This window comes from Panulirus ornatus, chromosome 14 (genome assembly GCF_036320965.1).
Source record: "Panulirus ornatus isolate Po-2019 chromosome 14, ASM3632096v1, whole genome shotgun sequence".
Classification (NCBI taxonomy): Eukaryota; Metazoa; Arthropoda; class Malacostraca; order Decapoda; family Palinuridae; genus Panulirus; species Panulirus ornatus.
In genome coordinates this window covers 10,592,301-10,608,891 of record NC_092237.1, presented here as the reverse complement: position 1 = coordinate 10,608,891, position 16,591 = coordinate 10,592,301, and the positions used below count along the sequence as shown (strand labels likewise).

The following is a 16,591-nucleotide window of genomic DNA, read 5'->3' as shown; positions in this document are numbered from 1 at the left end:
CCTCATTCCCTCCACCTCCGACACTTATATCCTCTTGGTCAATCTTTCCTCACTCATACTCTTCATGTGCCCAAACCATTTCAAAACACCCTCTTCTGCTCTCTCAACCATGCTCTTTTTATTTCCACACATCTCTCTTACCCTTACATTACTTACTCGATCAAACCACCTCACACCACATATTGTCCTCAAACATTTCATTTCCAGCACATCCAACTTCCTGCGCACAACTCTATCCATAGCCCACACCTCGCAACCATACAACATTGTTGGAACCACTGTTCCTTCAAACATACCCATTTTTGCTTTCGGAGATAGTGTTCTCGACTTCCACACATTCTTCAAGGCTCCCAGGATTTTCGCCCCCTCCCCCACCCTATGATTCACTTCCGCTTCCATGATTCCATCCGCTGCCAGATCCACTCCCAGATATCTAAAACACTTGTGTATGTATGGAATTAGGGTCATAGTAAGAGAAAGGCAGATTATTTTGATTTACCGGAGTTTGACAGAAAACATATTTTAATTTAGGAAAATCTCACAGGATTTTTTTCTTTTATACCAGATTGCCCATTCCTGCCCTAACAAGGTAGTGTCAAGAATGCAGTCTCCACCTTACAAAAAATTCAATTAAGATAAGCCTTTCATGCTTCAGGTTTATTTGTGGAAGAATTCCTATTACCCATTTATGTAGGGGATATGATATATCTGGCAGTATGATACCCATGGTAGTGAGAGAATAGGGATGCAACTTTTACTTCTGTAAGGTGATTGATAACATTATGAAGTATGGTGCGTTAAAAAATCCATCTCTAGTAGGTTATCATTCACTTTACTGGTTTTCATTGGTTGATCAGACCCAACTTTTGGGACGGTATGATGTTAGAAGAAAAAAAAAGTATCTAGATGGTAAACTGAACCCTGCTAGTGCATCATGAATTCTCGCTTGTAAGCAAATTTTCCTGCATCTAAGCAAGAATATGGCCCCTTTTATCCTGGGACAGCTTATTAGGACCCATGCTTACTTACTGGTAGAGGAAAACTATCGCCCACAATAAAACCAGTGAAAATATTACTAAACACAAGGACAGCAAGCACAAAGTTGTTTCCCTTCTCTATCATGGGGTACCTGAGATAGCACAACATATCATTTAACTACTAAAACTGTGCCATGCTGCCAGACTTACAATATCTACACCGAAAGCAAGTAATAAGATTTCTATCTATCTGTCCATATATCTAATGCCCATTCCTCCCGGAACTCTCTTAAGGGGATAGCCAAGGCTAAAGAGCCACCATAGCTGATGAACTCCAGTGCCACTTCTCAGCCCTAGTGCCTCATCCTTAACAGGCCACCAAAAGAAAGCAAATCTATCACTGTTTCCAGAGGCTCCTACCGAACGTTCCTACTGATTACTTCTACATAATGTTCCAACCAACAACATCTATTTAATGCTCCTACCCACTATTTCCATTTATTGCTCCTATCATTTTGCCAAAAAGTAGGGTTAGTGCATAGTGCTCACCTCAGGAAAATTTAAGGCTTCAGAGAACAAGTTATGCAAGTTTAGTGTTGTGTGTAATGAGGAGAATTTGTATGTTTGTGGAAAGAATGCAGTTAGTTCATGTGTGGGTGAGGCAAAAAGAAAAAGACAGCTACCTGGGTCAGAGGAGTGCAACCACTGACGTGCTGGCTTACTCTGCAACCCTCACTAACCTTCCCAATGCCAAGTCATGCAGTACTGGTAATATACCTCCTTGGTCAGTGGCTGCCCACCAACTACTACTTACCATAGTAAGATTTGTTCTGCAAATGTAACCTGAGTTGTGAAAACCTCATTCTAAGCAGTAATCACAAGATTTTTTGTGGAGACTAGATGACTAAACTTTAGAGGAAAATTCATAGATTGCTATGTATTTATATTGAATGTTTTATAAACAATACAAAATACCAAAAAAGCTTGGTTTTTTTATCATATTTTGGTAAAAATGATAAAAGATATGTAAAGCTACTGAAAGTGAGCTTGGAAAAGAGCCCTTTATGCAGAAAACCAAGGAAGCATGAGAGAAGAATGATGGAGGATAAAATTCATAAAAATAGTTTGGGAGAGCATCTAGAAAAGCAGTGCTTAAATGTGTAAGTAAATTAGCATGCTAAACCAGGAAATATGAAGTGGTCAAGGGAAACCACAGCCTGATTGGAAAGGGGCTCTGGTTTCACGGCATGAAACATTACAGAGTGTCTGTTCCTGTTGCTACCTTTCTAATTCCAGAAACAGCAAACAAAAAATGAAAGAAAGAACTGATCGTGAAATAAGAAGCAATACTCAAGTTACCATCAGTATTGTCAAAATATATGAAAACAAGCACTAAAAGTCCCTTATGTAACATGTTGTTTGTGCTTCTACAATAATTCTTTTGAAGGCAAAATAAAAATTCACCTTTGTGAACTTCCCCATGCATGTATTTCTTCTTAATAAACTGGGTAGGAAATGCAATTCTGAATGTCCTCTTAACTGTAGGAAGATCTATAGTCCAAATATCTATACTCTTAATACCTACATCAATTTTGTGCATGAATTTCCAGTTTGAATTCAATGTGTCCGGGCTCCTTGTTTTTCTGTTATGTCTATGGTTTTTGCCAGTGTTCTACTCCAATAATGATGTCCAACATGTGCCTAAATCCAAGCACTTCATCTATGTAATCACCAAACTCTACTTTGGTGTACATTACACTTTATAGAATCAAAGACAAAGAATTTTGGCTGAAAACGACAAATATGTATTTTTTTGTTTTGTTTTATATAGTACATATTTACAGATATTCCATAGAAATACCATTTAAAAACCAAAATATCCAAATGGAAAGATTATTTGTATTATCTGAAAAGATCCAAACTCCTCTCCACTGCCAGTATACATAAAATATCTACACCCCTGGGATTCGTGCAGTGATATACTAAACACATAAATTTCCCCACTCTTTCATTCCTCTTCAAATAAGTTTAAAGTTACTTCTGTAAATGTCTGTATAAAGACCAAGAGTGGACTAATATAGGACTAAACTGACCAGATGAAAACTTGAACTTATCAATCAGCACTTCTACCTCTTTATGGTGAAGTATATATATATATATATATATATATATATATATATATATATATATATATATATATATATATATATATATATATATATATATAAAGGGGATGAACAATTGGGTTGAATATGAGATACCTGCCGCGACCAGGATTCGAACCATGCCGGTCAATGTGTGACCTCATTGTCACCAAAAGACGTTAAATACTACACCACAAATCTTCAGAAAGACAGAATGAGGATTTCCTTTACTTCGTGGCTAGTGCAGAGTCTTCCCTTAATCCAAGTACCCGCTCTTCACTGCTGTAACCACTGTTATCTGCCTCTTTGTTTGCGACAGTTACATCTCTTGCTATGAATGAAAAGACCAAAATCAATAATGGTGGCTATATGAGTATGGCAGATAACAAGACTTTGTACAGTCTTAAAAGGACAATGTAAAATAAAGGATGCAATGCAGTGTTATCATGATTATTTAACTCATGTGGCAGGCATTTAAACTATCCCAGAAACACTGATGCTTAATGTTGCTTGCCAACGTGTGACTCACGTCACGAGTGTGTACAAAACCGGTGGGTTTTGAGTGCAGTTACTCCTCCCACATTATCAAGTCTGGGATTGATTTTGTTAAAGGGGGAATCTAAAAGTCGTCAACTCTTATCTATTATGGAGTTAGAATGAACTCAATTGGTTGCATAATAAGATTCTTGTCTCCTAGGCGTGGGGGGAATTCCTCGAGACAAAGGAGGAGGAAGGGTTTGAAAGGTTTGTGCTGACATTACAGAGGCAGTTAACCTTGAGCGAGTGTTAGCTGGAGATGAAAAAATTAATTACCGATAGACGATGTGACGATAGACTCTGATTCAAGATAGTTACTATACAATTTTTTTTCACAATTCTGTTCAAAATTTGCGGAGCCAACTTATTTATAATCTACTTTTCCTAGTGGTATCCATGGTGGGTGCTAGTTCGGCCTAAAGAGTAAAGTCGCCTCTGTTAGCAACAATCTAAAATTAAGGACAGACTGAAGCGTTTGCTGGCAGACTGTTGAACAAAGACAATTTAAGAATTGTACAATAACGATTTCATAATCATGGTGAAAAATAAAATGACAATTTTCTAGAATCAGTACAAACTTTTTTTGCTCTTGTTCACTCGCATCAGCATAAAGTGTACTTTGCCATGAACTACTGAGATATTCAAATTAATTATTTGTTATGTACATTTGCAGAATGATCTGAAGATGAATGAAATTAGATTTCCCCCCACCCTCGTCTTCCATTTTTCTAGACATTTTATGCAATAATAAAAAATGGATCCGCTTCTGCACTCATATTAGTAAACGCCAGTCATAGAGAAATTACCTTATCTCTTCACGGTATTACACAAATAGTGAAATATGTGGGGTATGGTATTTATCTATCTTGATTATTCGGGTTCAGGAGTATTACATTTGATATATGAATGTGCTATAATTCTTAACACGGTGTGTTTAATCCATTAATGTGCTTGGTATATGGGAAAACATATCGGAGGGGCGAAGGTTATCATCTCTCATTAAAGCGTTACTTTTGGAATCACCAAATAAAAGAATTCTAGAATATTTTAGGGACGTTTAAAAATGGCGGTGGAATATTAGGCAAAGATCTTCCGCGAATAGCGGAAGATGATGCTTCAGATTTCCTCGTAGAAATTGCTGTCGCTAAATCTTATTAGAAATACCGCCAGTATTACATAGGTTATAATACATAAGATAATAGTATAAGGGATTTTGTGCAGGATGGTGAAATGCCACATGTGGATCGACCAATAGGAGAATAGTGTCCTCCTGCAGTGGGCTAGGTTCATGTGGATGGACCAATGGGAGGAGAGTATCATCCTGCGTGTAGCCAGGTTCAAACCGGTGGTTCAGTCATCTCGTGTGGCAGTAAACAAAAGCTCACCACCTGAAATAATTGGAAGGACTGAATCTTGGGGGGCGAAAAAATTAATTGTGCTCTTGGCCGTTGCACGATAGCGACTGCTCCCAGAAGGTCAGAGCAAAGTCGGTAATTCAGATTTCGTTTATCTCTCCTGGAAATATGTTGGTAAATAGGGAAATAAGTGTGTTATGATGTGTAATAAGGCTGTGGTGGTTCATGCATCCCGCCTGTGGACTAATGCTACGGCGTAATTTATATCATTGGAGTAAGTAGTGGACATGGCCCTGTTTCCCCAGAGGGTTGGGCAACGTGACAAGTAAGGATGTGATGGTTGGCGTAACTATGAATTTTATTCTCAAGATGAGAAGTCTTTTTTTTGGGGTGTGCATTTTATTAGGTGTGTTCACCAGCAGGATGCTTTATTTTTTTTTTTTTAAGTAGGCTCAAGGTGGGATGCACTCACAGTATTACGTTATAAACTTTCTGACAATGTATTAAGCTGTTGTGATGTATGGTATAAACTGCCTAAGGAATTTTATTATTTTTTCGAATATAACACGGTAGTAAATTGGTGATTTTTGTGTAAAATGGTTCTACATCAGTTTTAACGTTGAAGTGTATTATGGTTATTTAAGGTAAGTGTTTAGAATTGTGATGCAGCTTTTATTGGTTAGATGTCTTAGTTTATCTTTTTTTATTTTTTTTGTTGGAAGGAATATTGTAAGAATGTGGTATTTTGCTTTACTACCTTTAAAACGCTCTATAAATATTAAAAACTCGTTAGTGTTGTGGTTATGAAGGACAAAAAATATAGGGGTATATGATACTGTAATATTGTAAAATATGGAAATCATGTGATTTGGATTTTTAACTTTTAAAAGCTCCCTTTTGAAGGTCTCAGTTTTGTTATGTATTCCTACGAAAAACATACAGTAGTCCACATATTTCCACCATGCTCTTTCATTTGGTTTGTAATTTAAACAATGAGTTCAGATGTCTAATAATATATGAGAATCTATCCCGGTCCATGAGAGATCTTGCTTCAAATTTAACCCTTATTCAATATAGATATTTGAAATGTCTCATCTTAGTTGCAAAGCTTGGATTAAATCAGATTCAAACCTTACAAAGAATGGCAGTATTTACTGGGAATGTATAAATATCAAAGGACAAAAGACAATTCGGCACTGTACAGACAAGCTTTCTGATTGTATTACAGCGTCATTCATTTTTTATATTAACCCAAATAGATTGAAGCTCTGTAGAATCTAAACAAGTGCCATGTGAATGTTTTGGTCAGTTATCCCCAATCCCCATGACGTTTGCTTTCCTAATATCCTTGTGCTGTGTGAAAGGACATTGTCATAGGTGTTTCTCGTGTTTGTTTACTATTTACAAAGTTTCAACGAGTGTTATGAATGCATCATTTGAAGTGTCCAATGCTGAGTTTGTGTTTGTACCCCACAGTTTCTGTTTACTTCAAAGCCCTACCCATTGTATGAAAGCTTAAAATTGATGGAAATGCAGGTGTTGCATCTAGAATCCCATACCTTGTGTTACCTCAGCACATTGTAATGATGCATTTTTGAGAATTCTATCATCTAGAAAAGTGGCATTGGTACACTATAGAATTACCCTCTTTATATCTGGGAAAATGTGGGATTAATTTAAAAGTTGGTAAAATATCTCATAGTTGTTGAAATGACAGTAGAAATATGCCAAATATATTAAGTCTTAGGTGGCGATTGCTTGGCAGTTTAATGTTGTTTGTTTGTTGCCACTTGTTTTCAGGTTGCTGGTGAGTGTGACAGTTATATTTTGAATGTAATTCTTAATATTATATTAAGGTAAATCTTGATTGGAGAGTATGTTAGATGTGATTTACATTGCTTCCTTCTTTGTTACAAGTGTATTACTTATGTTGATGTTCTGTAGGACAAATGCAAATTTTTCTGATTATTATCTTTGCTCTATTCATAAAGAATTGTTTTTGCCATTGTAAATAGCGACTTAAAGATAGAATTGTATAAGCTGGGGTATGGGAAAAAATGATGGATGACAACAGTTCTGGTATGAAAAGAATGTGTACCATGTGCGGCACATATGGAGTGCAGCACTTTTACCTTCATACATTTTTCTCTTTGTGTAAAGTGGGCAGGGCTTTCAGGTAGAGGGAAATAGTAGGGTAACACTCAAAATTAACAGTTGAGAGTGTAAGTAATGTGTTCAGATATGGTGAATAGTAAGTGAACAAGAGTGGTAGCTATTGCATCATAGTGTAATTCAAATTTAACAAATAGTAAATGAACTGGAGTGAGAGCTATGGCATCCCACCATTATTCACATTCACTCGGTTCTTGTCTGTATTTCCTGTAGAGTCTGGAATACCTTTTTTCTTTTCTTATTTATGCATTCCACTTAGTGCTGCTGTATGTTGTAACATTTGAATACAACTTAATCTGAGATTTGCAAATATGTATGGGTGAATTCAGATGAATTCATGAATTTATAGCATGATTTAATGCATGAGAGGTCTGTATCACACAGTGCCAGACTCATATTTCCATAGACACCTGAACTAACTGTTTAACTTCCATACTAGAGGATTCATAGGACTTTACAGTGGAGTATATGTTTTGATAATGATGAAATTACATTAATGACGGAACCCACAAGATGTCCAAGGTGTGAAAATAGGTTGGCTATCTTTTATGTTTTTATACTTATTGGTATTTTACATCACTAATATATTATTTAAGCCCACATTTGCCCTCTTTGTCATAACCCTACCATTAACAATTTATGTGATATTGAAAGAGCAGTTTTAAGAGTGAAGAAGGAAAATACTATGCAGTGAAATCACCTTTTACAGTGTTAACAATTATTTCATAAGAGTAAACCACAGATCATTATCCTAGTACAATCACATCCGACTTGTAAAACCATTACCTTTCAGAGTGTGAGATTTTCCTTTTTCGTTCTTAAAACTAATCTTTTGATATTAGATAAATTGATTTTAGGGAGTCCAAATGTAGTTTAAACATAAAAAAGTGATGTAAGATACCAATATATATATATATATATATATATATATATATATATATATATATATATATATATATATATATACATATATATATATACATTTTTTTTTTCATGCTATTCGCCATTTCCCGCATCAGCGAGGTAGCGTTAAGAACAAAGGACTGGGCCTTTGAGGGAATATCCTCACCTGGCCCCCTTCTCTGTTCCATCTTTTGGAAAATTAAAAAAAAAAAGAGGGGAGGATTTCCAGCCACCCGCTCCCTCCCCTTTTAGTCGCCTTCTACGACACGCAGGGAATACATGGGAAGTATTCTTCCTAAAAGGGAAGGAAGCAGGGGGCTGGAAATCCTCCCCTCTTGTTTTTTTGTTTTTTTTTGTTTGTTTTTTATTTATTTTTTTTTTTCCCCAAAGAAGGAACAGAGAAGGGGGCCAGGTGAGGATATTCCCTCAAAGGCCCAGTCCTCTGTTCTTAACGCTACATTGGTAATGCTGTAGATGGCGAATAGTATGAAAGAAAAGATTATATATATATATATATATATATATATATATATATAGTTGTGCGCAGGAGGATGGATGTGCTGGAAATGAGATGTTTGAGGACAATGTGTGGTGTGAGGTGGTTTGATCGAGTAAGTAACGTAAGGGTAAGAGAGATGTGTGGAAATAAAAAGAGCGTGGTTGAGAGAGCAGAAGAGGGTGTTTTGAAATGGTTTGGTCACATGGAGAGAATGAGTGAGGAAAGAATGACCAAGAGGATATATGTGTCGGAGGTGGAGGGAACGAGGAGAAGAGGGAGACCAAATTGGAGGTGGAAAGATGGAGTGAAAAAGATTTTGTGTGATCGGGGCCTGAACATGCAGGAGGGTGAAAGGAGGGCAAAGAATAGAGTGAATTGGAGCGATGTGGTATACCGGGGTTGACGTGCTGTCAGTGGATTGAATCAAGGCATGTGTATAGGGGTGGGTCGGGCCATTTCTTTCGTCTGTTTCCTTGCGCTACTTCGCAAACGCGGGAGACAGCGACAAAGCAAAAGAAAAATATATATATATATATATATATATATATATATATATATATATATATATATATATATATATATTTATATTTATTTTATTTGTTTTGCTTTGTCGCTGTCTCCCGCGTTAGCGAGGTAGCGCAAGGAAACAGATGAAAGAATGGCCCAACCCACCCACATACACGTCCACACACGCAAATATACATACCTATACATCTCAATGTGTACATATATATATATATACCCACAGACATATACATATATACACATGTACATAATTCATACTGTCTGCCTTTATTTATTCCCATCGCCACCTCGCCACACATGGAATAATAACCCCCTTCCCCCTGATGTGTGCGAGTTAGTGCTAGGAAAAGACAACAAAGGGCCCATTCGTTCACACTCAGTCTCTAGCTGTCATGTAATAGTGCACCGAAACCACAGCTGCCTTTCCACATCCAGGCCCTACAGAACTTTCCATGGTTTACTCCAGACACTTCACATGCCCTGCTTCAATCCATTGACAGCACGTCGACCCCAGTATACCACATTGTTCCAATTCACTCTATTCCTTGCACGCCTTTCACCCTCCTGCATGTTCAGGCCCCGATCACTCAAAATCTTTTTCACTCCATCTTTCCACCTCCAATTTCGTCTCCCACTTCTCGTTCCCTCCACCTCTGACACATATATGCTCTTGGTCAATCTTTCCTCACTCATTCTCTCCATGTGACCAAACCATTTCAAAACACCCTCTTCTGCTCTCTCAACCACACTCTTTTTATTTCCATGCATCTCTCTTACCCTTACATTACTTACTCGATCAAACCACCGCACACCACATATTGTTCTCAAACATCTCATTTCCAGCACATCCACCTTCCTGCGCACAACTCTATCCATAGCCCACGCCTCGCAACCATACAACATTGTTGGAACCACTATTCCTTCAAACATACCCATTTTTGCTTTCCAAGATAATGTTCTCGACTTCCAAACATTCTTCAAGGCTCCCAGAATTTTTGCCCCCTCCCCCACCCTATGATTCACTTCCACTTCCATGGTTCCATCCGCTGCCAGATCCACTCCCAGATATCTAAAACACTTTACTTCCTCCAGTTTTTCTCCATTCAAACTTACCTCTCAATTGACTTGACCCTCAACCCTACTGTACCTAATAACCTTGCTCTTATTCACATTTACTCTCAACTTTCTTCTTTCACACATTTTACCAAACTCAGTTACCAGCTTCTGCAGTTTCTCACATGAATCAGTCACCAGCACTGTATCATCAGCGAACAACAACTTACTCACTTCCCAAGCTCTCTCATCCACAACAGACTGCATACTTGCCCCTCTTTCCAAAACTCTTGCATTCACCTCCCTAACAATCCCATCCATAAACAAATTAAACAACCACGGAGACATCACACACCCCTGCCACAAACCTACATTCACTGAGAACCAATCACTTTCCTCTCTTCCTACATGTACACATGCCTTACATCCTCGATAAAAACTTTTCACTGCTAACAACTTGCCTCTCACACCATATATTCTTAATACCTTCCACAGAGCATCTCTATCAACTCTATCATATGCCTTCTCCAGATTCATAAATGCTACATACAAATCCAGTTGCTTTTTCTAAGTATTTCTCACATACATTCTTCAAAGCAAACACTGATCCACACTTCCTCTACCACATCTGAAACCACACTGCTCTTCCCCAATCTGATGCTCTGTACATGCCTTCACCCTTTCAATCAATACCCTCCCATATAATTTACCAGGAATACTCAACAAACTTATACCTATGTAATTTGAGCACTCACTCTTATCCCCTTTGCCTTTGTACAATGGCACTATGCAAGCATTCCGCTAATCCTCAGGCACCTCACCATGAATCATACATACATTAAATAACCTTACCAACCAGTCAACAATACAGTCATCCCTATTTTAATAAATTCCACTGCAATACCATCCATATATATATATATATATATATATATATATATATATATATATATATATATATATATATATATATATATATATATATCCGCTGCCAGATCCACTCCCAGATATCTAAAACACTTCACTTCCTCCAGTTTTTCTCCATTCAAACTCACCTCCCAATTGACTTGACCCTCAACCCTACTGTACCTAATAACCTTGCTCTTATTCACATTTACTCTTAACTTTCTTCTTTCACACACTTTACCAAACTCAGTCACCAGCTTCTGCAGTTTCTCACATGAATCAGCCACCAGCGCTGTATCATCAGCGAACAACAACTGACTCACTTCCCAAGCTCTCTCATCCCCAACAGACTTCATACTTGCCCCTCTTTCCAAAACTCTTGCATTCACCTCCCTAACAACCCCATCCATAAACAAATTAAACAACCATGGAGACATCACACACCCCTGCCGCAGACCTACATTCACTGAGAACCAATCACTTTCCTCTCTTCCTACACGTACACATGCCTTACATCCTCGATAAAAACTTTTCACTGCTTCTAACAACTTGCCTCCCACACCATATATTCTTAATACCTTCCACAGAGCATCTCTATCAACTCTATCATATGCCTTCTCCAGATCCATAAATGCTACATACAAATCCATTTGCTTTCCTAAGTATTTCTCACATACATTCTTCAAAACAAACACCTGATCCACACATCCTCTACCACTTCTGAAACCACACTGCTCTTCCCCAGTCTGATGCTCTGTACATGCCTTCACCCTCTCAATCAATACCCTCCCATATAATTTACCAGGAATACTCGACAAACTTATACCTCTATAATTTGAGCACTCACTCTTATTCCCTTTGCCTTTGTACAATGGCACTATGCACGCATTCCGCCAATCCTCAGGCACCTCACTATGAGTCATACATACATTAAATAACCTTACCAACCAGTCAACAATACAGTCACCCCCTTTTTTAATAAATTCCACTGCAATACCATCCAAACCTGCTGCCTTGCCGGCTTTCATCTTCCGCAAAGCTTTCACTACCTCTTCTCTGTTTACCAAATCATTTTCCCTAACCCTCTCACTTTGCACACCACCTCGACCAAAACACCCTATATCTGCCACTCTATCATCAAACACATTCAACAAACCTTCAAAATACTCACTCCATCTCCTTCTCACATCACCACTACTTGTTATCACCTCCCCATTTGCGCCCTTCACTGAAGTTCCCATTTGCTCCCTTGTCTTATGCACTTTATTTACCCCCTTCCAGAACATCTTTTTATTCTCCCTAAAATTTAATGATACTCTCTCACCCCAACTCTCATTTGCCCTTTTTTTCACCTCTTGCACCTTTCTCTTGACCTCCTGTCTCTTTCTTTTATACATCTCCCACTCAAATGCATTTTTTCCCTGCAAAAATCGTCCAAATGCCTCTCTCTTCTCTTTCACTAATACTCTTAATTCTTCATCCCACCACTCACTACCCTTTCTAATCAACCCACCTCCCACTCTTCTCATGCCACAAGCATATATTATCCCTGGGGATAGGGGATTAAGAATACTTCCCACGTATTCCCTGTGTGTCGTAGAAGGCGACTAAAAGGGGAGGGAGCGGGGGGCTGGAAATCCTCCCCTCTCGTTTTTTTTTTTTTTTTTTTTAATTTTTCCAAAACAAGGAACAGAGTGGGGCCATATATATATATATATATATATATATATATATATATATATATATATATATATATATATATATATATATATATATATATTTATTATTATTTTGCTTTGTCGCTGTCTCCCGCTCCAGCAAGGTAGTGCAAGGAAACAGACGAAAGAAATGGCCCAACCCACCCCCACACACATGCACACACACACACACATCCACACACGCAAACATACACACCCACACATCCCAATGTACACACATATATACACACAGAGACACGCACATATACACACATGCACACAATTCACACTGTCTGCCCCTATATATAAACATAAAGATATCCTGCCTTTTTTAATGCTTCAGATATAATGCAAGTGCCACTTGTTTTAATTATCCAGTTTACAAAATTTTTATGCTGGAAAATACTTGAAAGAAGTGGAAAAGTGGGATTAAGTGTAAAAATTAGAAAAAAACAAATGTATGTATACGTGAAAATAAACTAAAGAAGCAGTGCATTACCATTGAAGTTTTAAAACTGAAAGTTTTTGTAGATGTTTGTAACATTGCTGTTGTATGTTACCTGGAGAGACACTTGGAACTACTTATGAACCCATAAAACTTTATTTAGCAGTCATTTTACTTGCATTGGATTAACTTTTTTAGCATTACAGTGGGTTAGATTGTCCGAGGTTTTATAGGTTTCTTTGCATCGGGAAATGTATCTCCTTTTTTTAAGAAGCACTGAAATGATCACTTTCAGATTGCTTTTGAAATCAGTGAAAGTGTAAGATTGGCCATAACTGTTATTATTATCATTTATCACAGGGCTGCTGTGAGGTATGGAGGTGACAGAAGAAAACCTAGGGAGATTGGTGGAGGTGTTGACTCATACTCTTTCTCATGATGTCACACAGCGTCGCTCAGGTAGGTTGAATTCACCTCAGTGGCTTGGTGTTATTACTGAGTTTATTCAGTTCCCTATTACTTGTCATAACTATTTACATGGATTCATGAGTGGAATGGTTGTGGCAGACATTAAGGGTTTGCATTGTTTATTTTTATTCTCATCTTTGTCCAACTGCCATCTGTCCATCAGGAGGCATACTAGACCCTGTTTTTAGTGAAGATGAACTTGACCTGTAAGGTTGAGGTCAGAGGTTTCAAGCCGAATACTTTATATAGCTGTTTCGTAGCACTTAAAGAAGTTAATAGTGTAAACCTAATAACTGTAGTTTGAATAATAGTATAAATCCAGTAACGAGGTTGGATTGTCAAAATTTTAAGTTATTCCATTTTAGAAGGATTTAATGTAAAACTCAACCAAGTTCACCAAGTTTATAAATTGAAAATTTCATCTTTAGCTTGTAATCTTGCTTTCTGGTAATGTTAATCAGGAACTTCTGTTGACTGTACGTATACCTGAATGTTAAATGGATATTTGTTTTTCAGCGGAGCAGTTCTTGAACCAAGTTGAAGGTAATGAGAATTATTCTGTACTGCTGCTGACCCTGCTAACTCGTGATGATGCTCAGGTTCCAAAAAACATTAAACTTGCTGCAGCTATCAACCTCAAAAATGTGGTCAAACGAAATTGGGTTGTGGTAAGTGTTTTCTTACACCGTAGTATGGTTTGCATTTTTGTATCTCATAAAAAATTTTGCTTTAGTTGTGTGTTATTTTTTTTAATCAAAGTATTTTTTATTTTTATTTGGTCAGTTTATTAATGGATTGGATGTTGTGGGAGGTAAATGTGAGAGCATTAGAGAGAAGGGAGAGTATGCAGTCTGTGGGAGATGGGAGGGCCTGGGAAGTGGGTTATTTGTATGCTGATGATATAGCACTGGTCATATATTCAAGTGAGACACTGCAAAAGTTGGTTACTGAATTTGGAAGTGTGTGAAAGGAGAAAGGTGTGAGTGAATGAATAAAAGCAAGGTTATTAGGTTCAGCAGTGATAAGGGACAGGTAGGTTGTGGTGTGAGTTTGAATGGAGAAAAGTTTAAGAATCTTAGAGTGGACATGGCAACGAATGGAATGATGAAGCAGAAGAGTCATATAGTGAGGGAGGGGTTGAATGTTCTGGGAGCATTGAAGAATGTGTGAAAAGCAAGAATGTTGTCTGCGAGGGCAAAAGTATTTATGTTTGAAGGAATAGTGTGTGGATGCTAGGCATGGTCTATTAATGGGGCTTTGCATAGGAGGATGGATGTGTTGGAAATGAAATTTTTGAGGACATGTGGTGTGAGGTTGTTTGATTGAGTAATGAAAGGGTAAGAGAGATGTGTGGTAATAGGAAGAGTGTAGGTTGAGAGGGCAGAAGAGGGTGTGGCAAAATGGTTTGGACACATGGAGAGAATGAGTGAGGAAAGGTTCAGAAAGAAGTGGAGGGAACAAGGAGAAGCAGGAGACCAAATTGGAGGCAAAAGGATGGAGTGAAAAGGATTTTGAGCAATCAAGGCCTGAACATACAGGACGATGAAGGGAGTGCATGGAATAGTGAATTGGAATGATGTTTTATACTGAGTTTGATGCACCGTCAGTGGATCGAACCAGAGCATGTGAAACATCCGGGGTAAACCTTGGAAAGGTCTGTGAGGCCTCGATGTGGATAGAGAGCTTTGGTTTTGGTGCATTACACATGACACCTAGAGAATGAGTGAGTGGCTGTGGCCTTTGCTTGTCTGTTTCCTGGTGCTACCCTGCTGACACAGGGTGGTAATATATATGTATATATATGATAAAAGTTAGAGGTTTGAAATGAAACTAGAAAATATGAAGGACTTTATAGGAACTTGTTCCTTCAAAAGGAAGTTTGTTAAGTGTTTTCCAAAGTAAAATGGAAGGAAGATTAATAAGGACTTGAAAGTAAGAATGTTTTTATGTAAATGTAATGGAATGCTCTGGAGTGTTCTTAGGAGAGTTTTTAAAGATAAATTAGCTCCAGGAAGAGAGAAAATAAGTAATTAATATGGAATCTTGCTGAGACAAATGTTATCAGTATGCTGAATGGATTAAGTAATTTTCTGTTCAAAAATGCAGAATTTTGTTTAAGGGCGAAATTTATACTAGAAAAAAGTATTGCCATTTTGTGAGAAAGGTGAAATTTAAAAGACTGAAATTAGAAAAAAAAAGATCACAGAGGGTGAAGTTTAGCAAGGGTCAAGGTTTAGAAATATTGGTAATACTCTTTGGTGGACAGTTTTTGGAAAAAAAATAGTAATTTGACTTAACAGCTTTTGTAGAAAATACATTTCAGGAAACTCTTTTTCTAGGATGAAGATGGAGCCGATAGGATTAGTGCAAATGATCGCACAGTTATTAAGCGCGAAATTGTGGATCTCATGTTGCGATCATCAGAAGGTGTCCAACGCCAGCTCTCTGAAGCCATTTCCATTATTGGAAAGTCTGATTTTCCTCACCAGTGGCCAGACCTAATTCCTTATATGGCAGAAAAGTTCAAGTCGGGTAAGTTATTTGCGAAGTGTTTTGGTGTCTCATTGTAATCAAGTTCCTCTTTAAAGGCAGGCTTGAAAGTACTGTTGTAGGCAAGTTCTGTTGCCTGGTGTAATGTTAACAATTTAGAAATCACTTAGGCTTACTTCACCTATGATATCATGATGGAAATCAGGATGTTGTAAGTGCCTCTCCCAATTCCACAAATTTACATAATTTTCTCAGTAGGAATTGAGATTTGACATGAATGTAACTGAGTTACTTTGTGAAACAATATTGATATTGAGCTGCATTAGACTTACCTTGTATTTCTTATGTTTGTAGTTGTTTTCCATTTGCCAAAAAATAGGAAAATCATATTAACCCCTAACTTGAGCAACTCCTAATCTA

General features: G+C 37.6%; 1 protein-coding gene across 3 annotated transcripts in view; it reads left to right on the top strand.

Annotated features, from left to right (window-relative positions):
* Window positions 1-4,969: 4,969 nt before the first annotated feature.
* Cse1 (chromosome segregation 1) overlaps window positions 4,970-16,591 on the top strand; it is a 28,604-nt gene continuing 16,982 nt past the window's right edge. The window contains exons 1-4 of one of the 3 annotated variants that reach the window (XM_071669599.1): window positions 4,970-5,133; window positions 13,574-13,672; window positions 14,198-14,349; window positions 16,021-16,213. In XM_071669599.1, coding sequence (XP_071525700.1) covers window positions 13,588-13,672; window positions 14,198-14,349; window positions 16,021-16,213 — 430 coding nt within the window. In that variant the 5' untranslated portion in view covers window positions 4,970-5,133; window positions 13,574-13,587. Of the gene's footprint in view, window positions 5,149-13,573; window positions 13,673-14,197; window positions 14,350-16,020; window positions 16,214-16,591 lie in introns of all 3 variants that reach the window. The other 2 variants (XM_071669601.1, XM_071669600.1) reach the window with 2 other exon arrangements.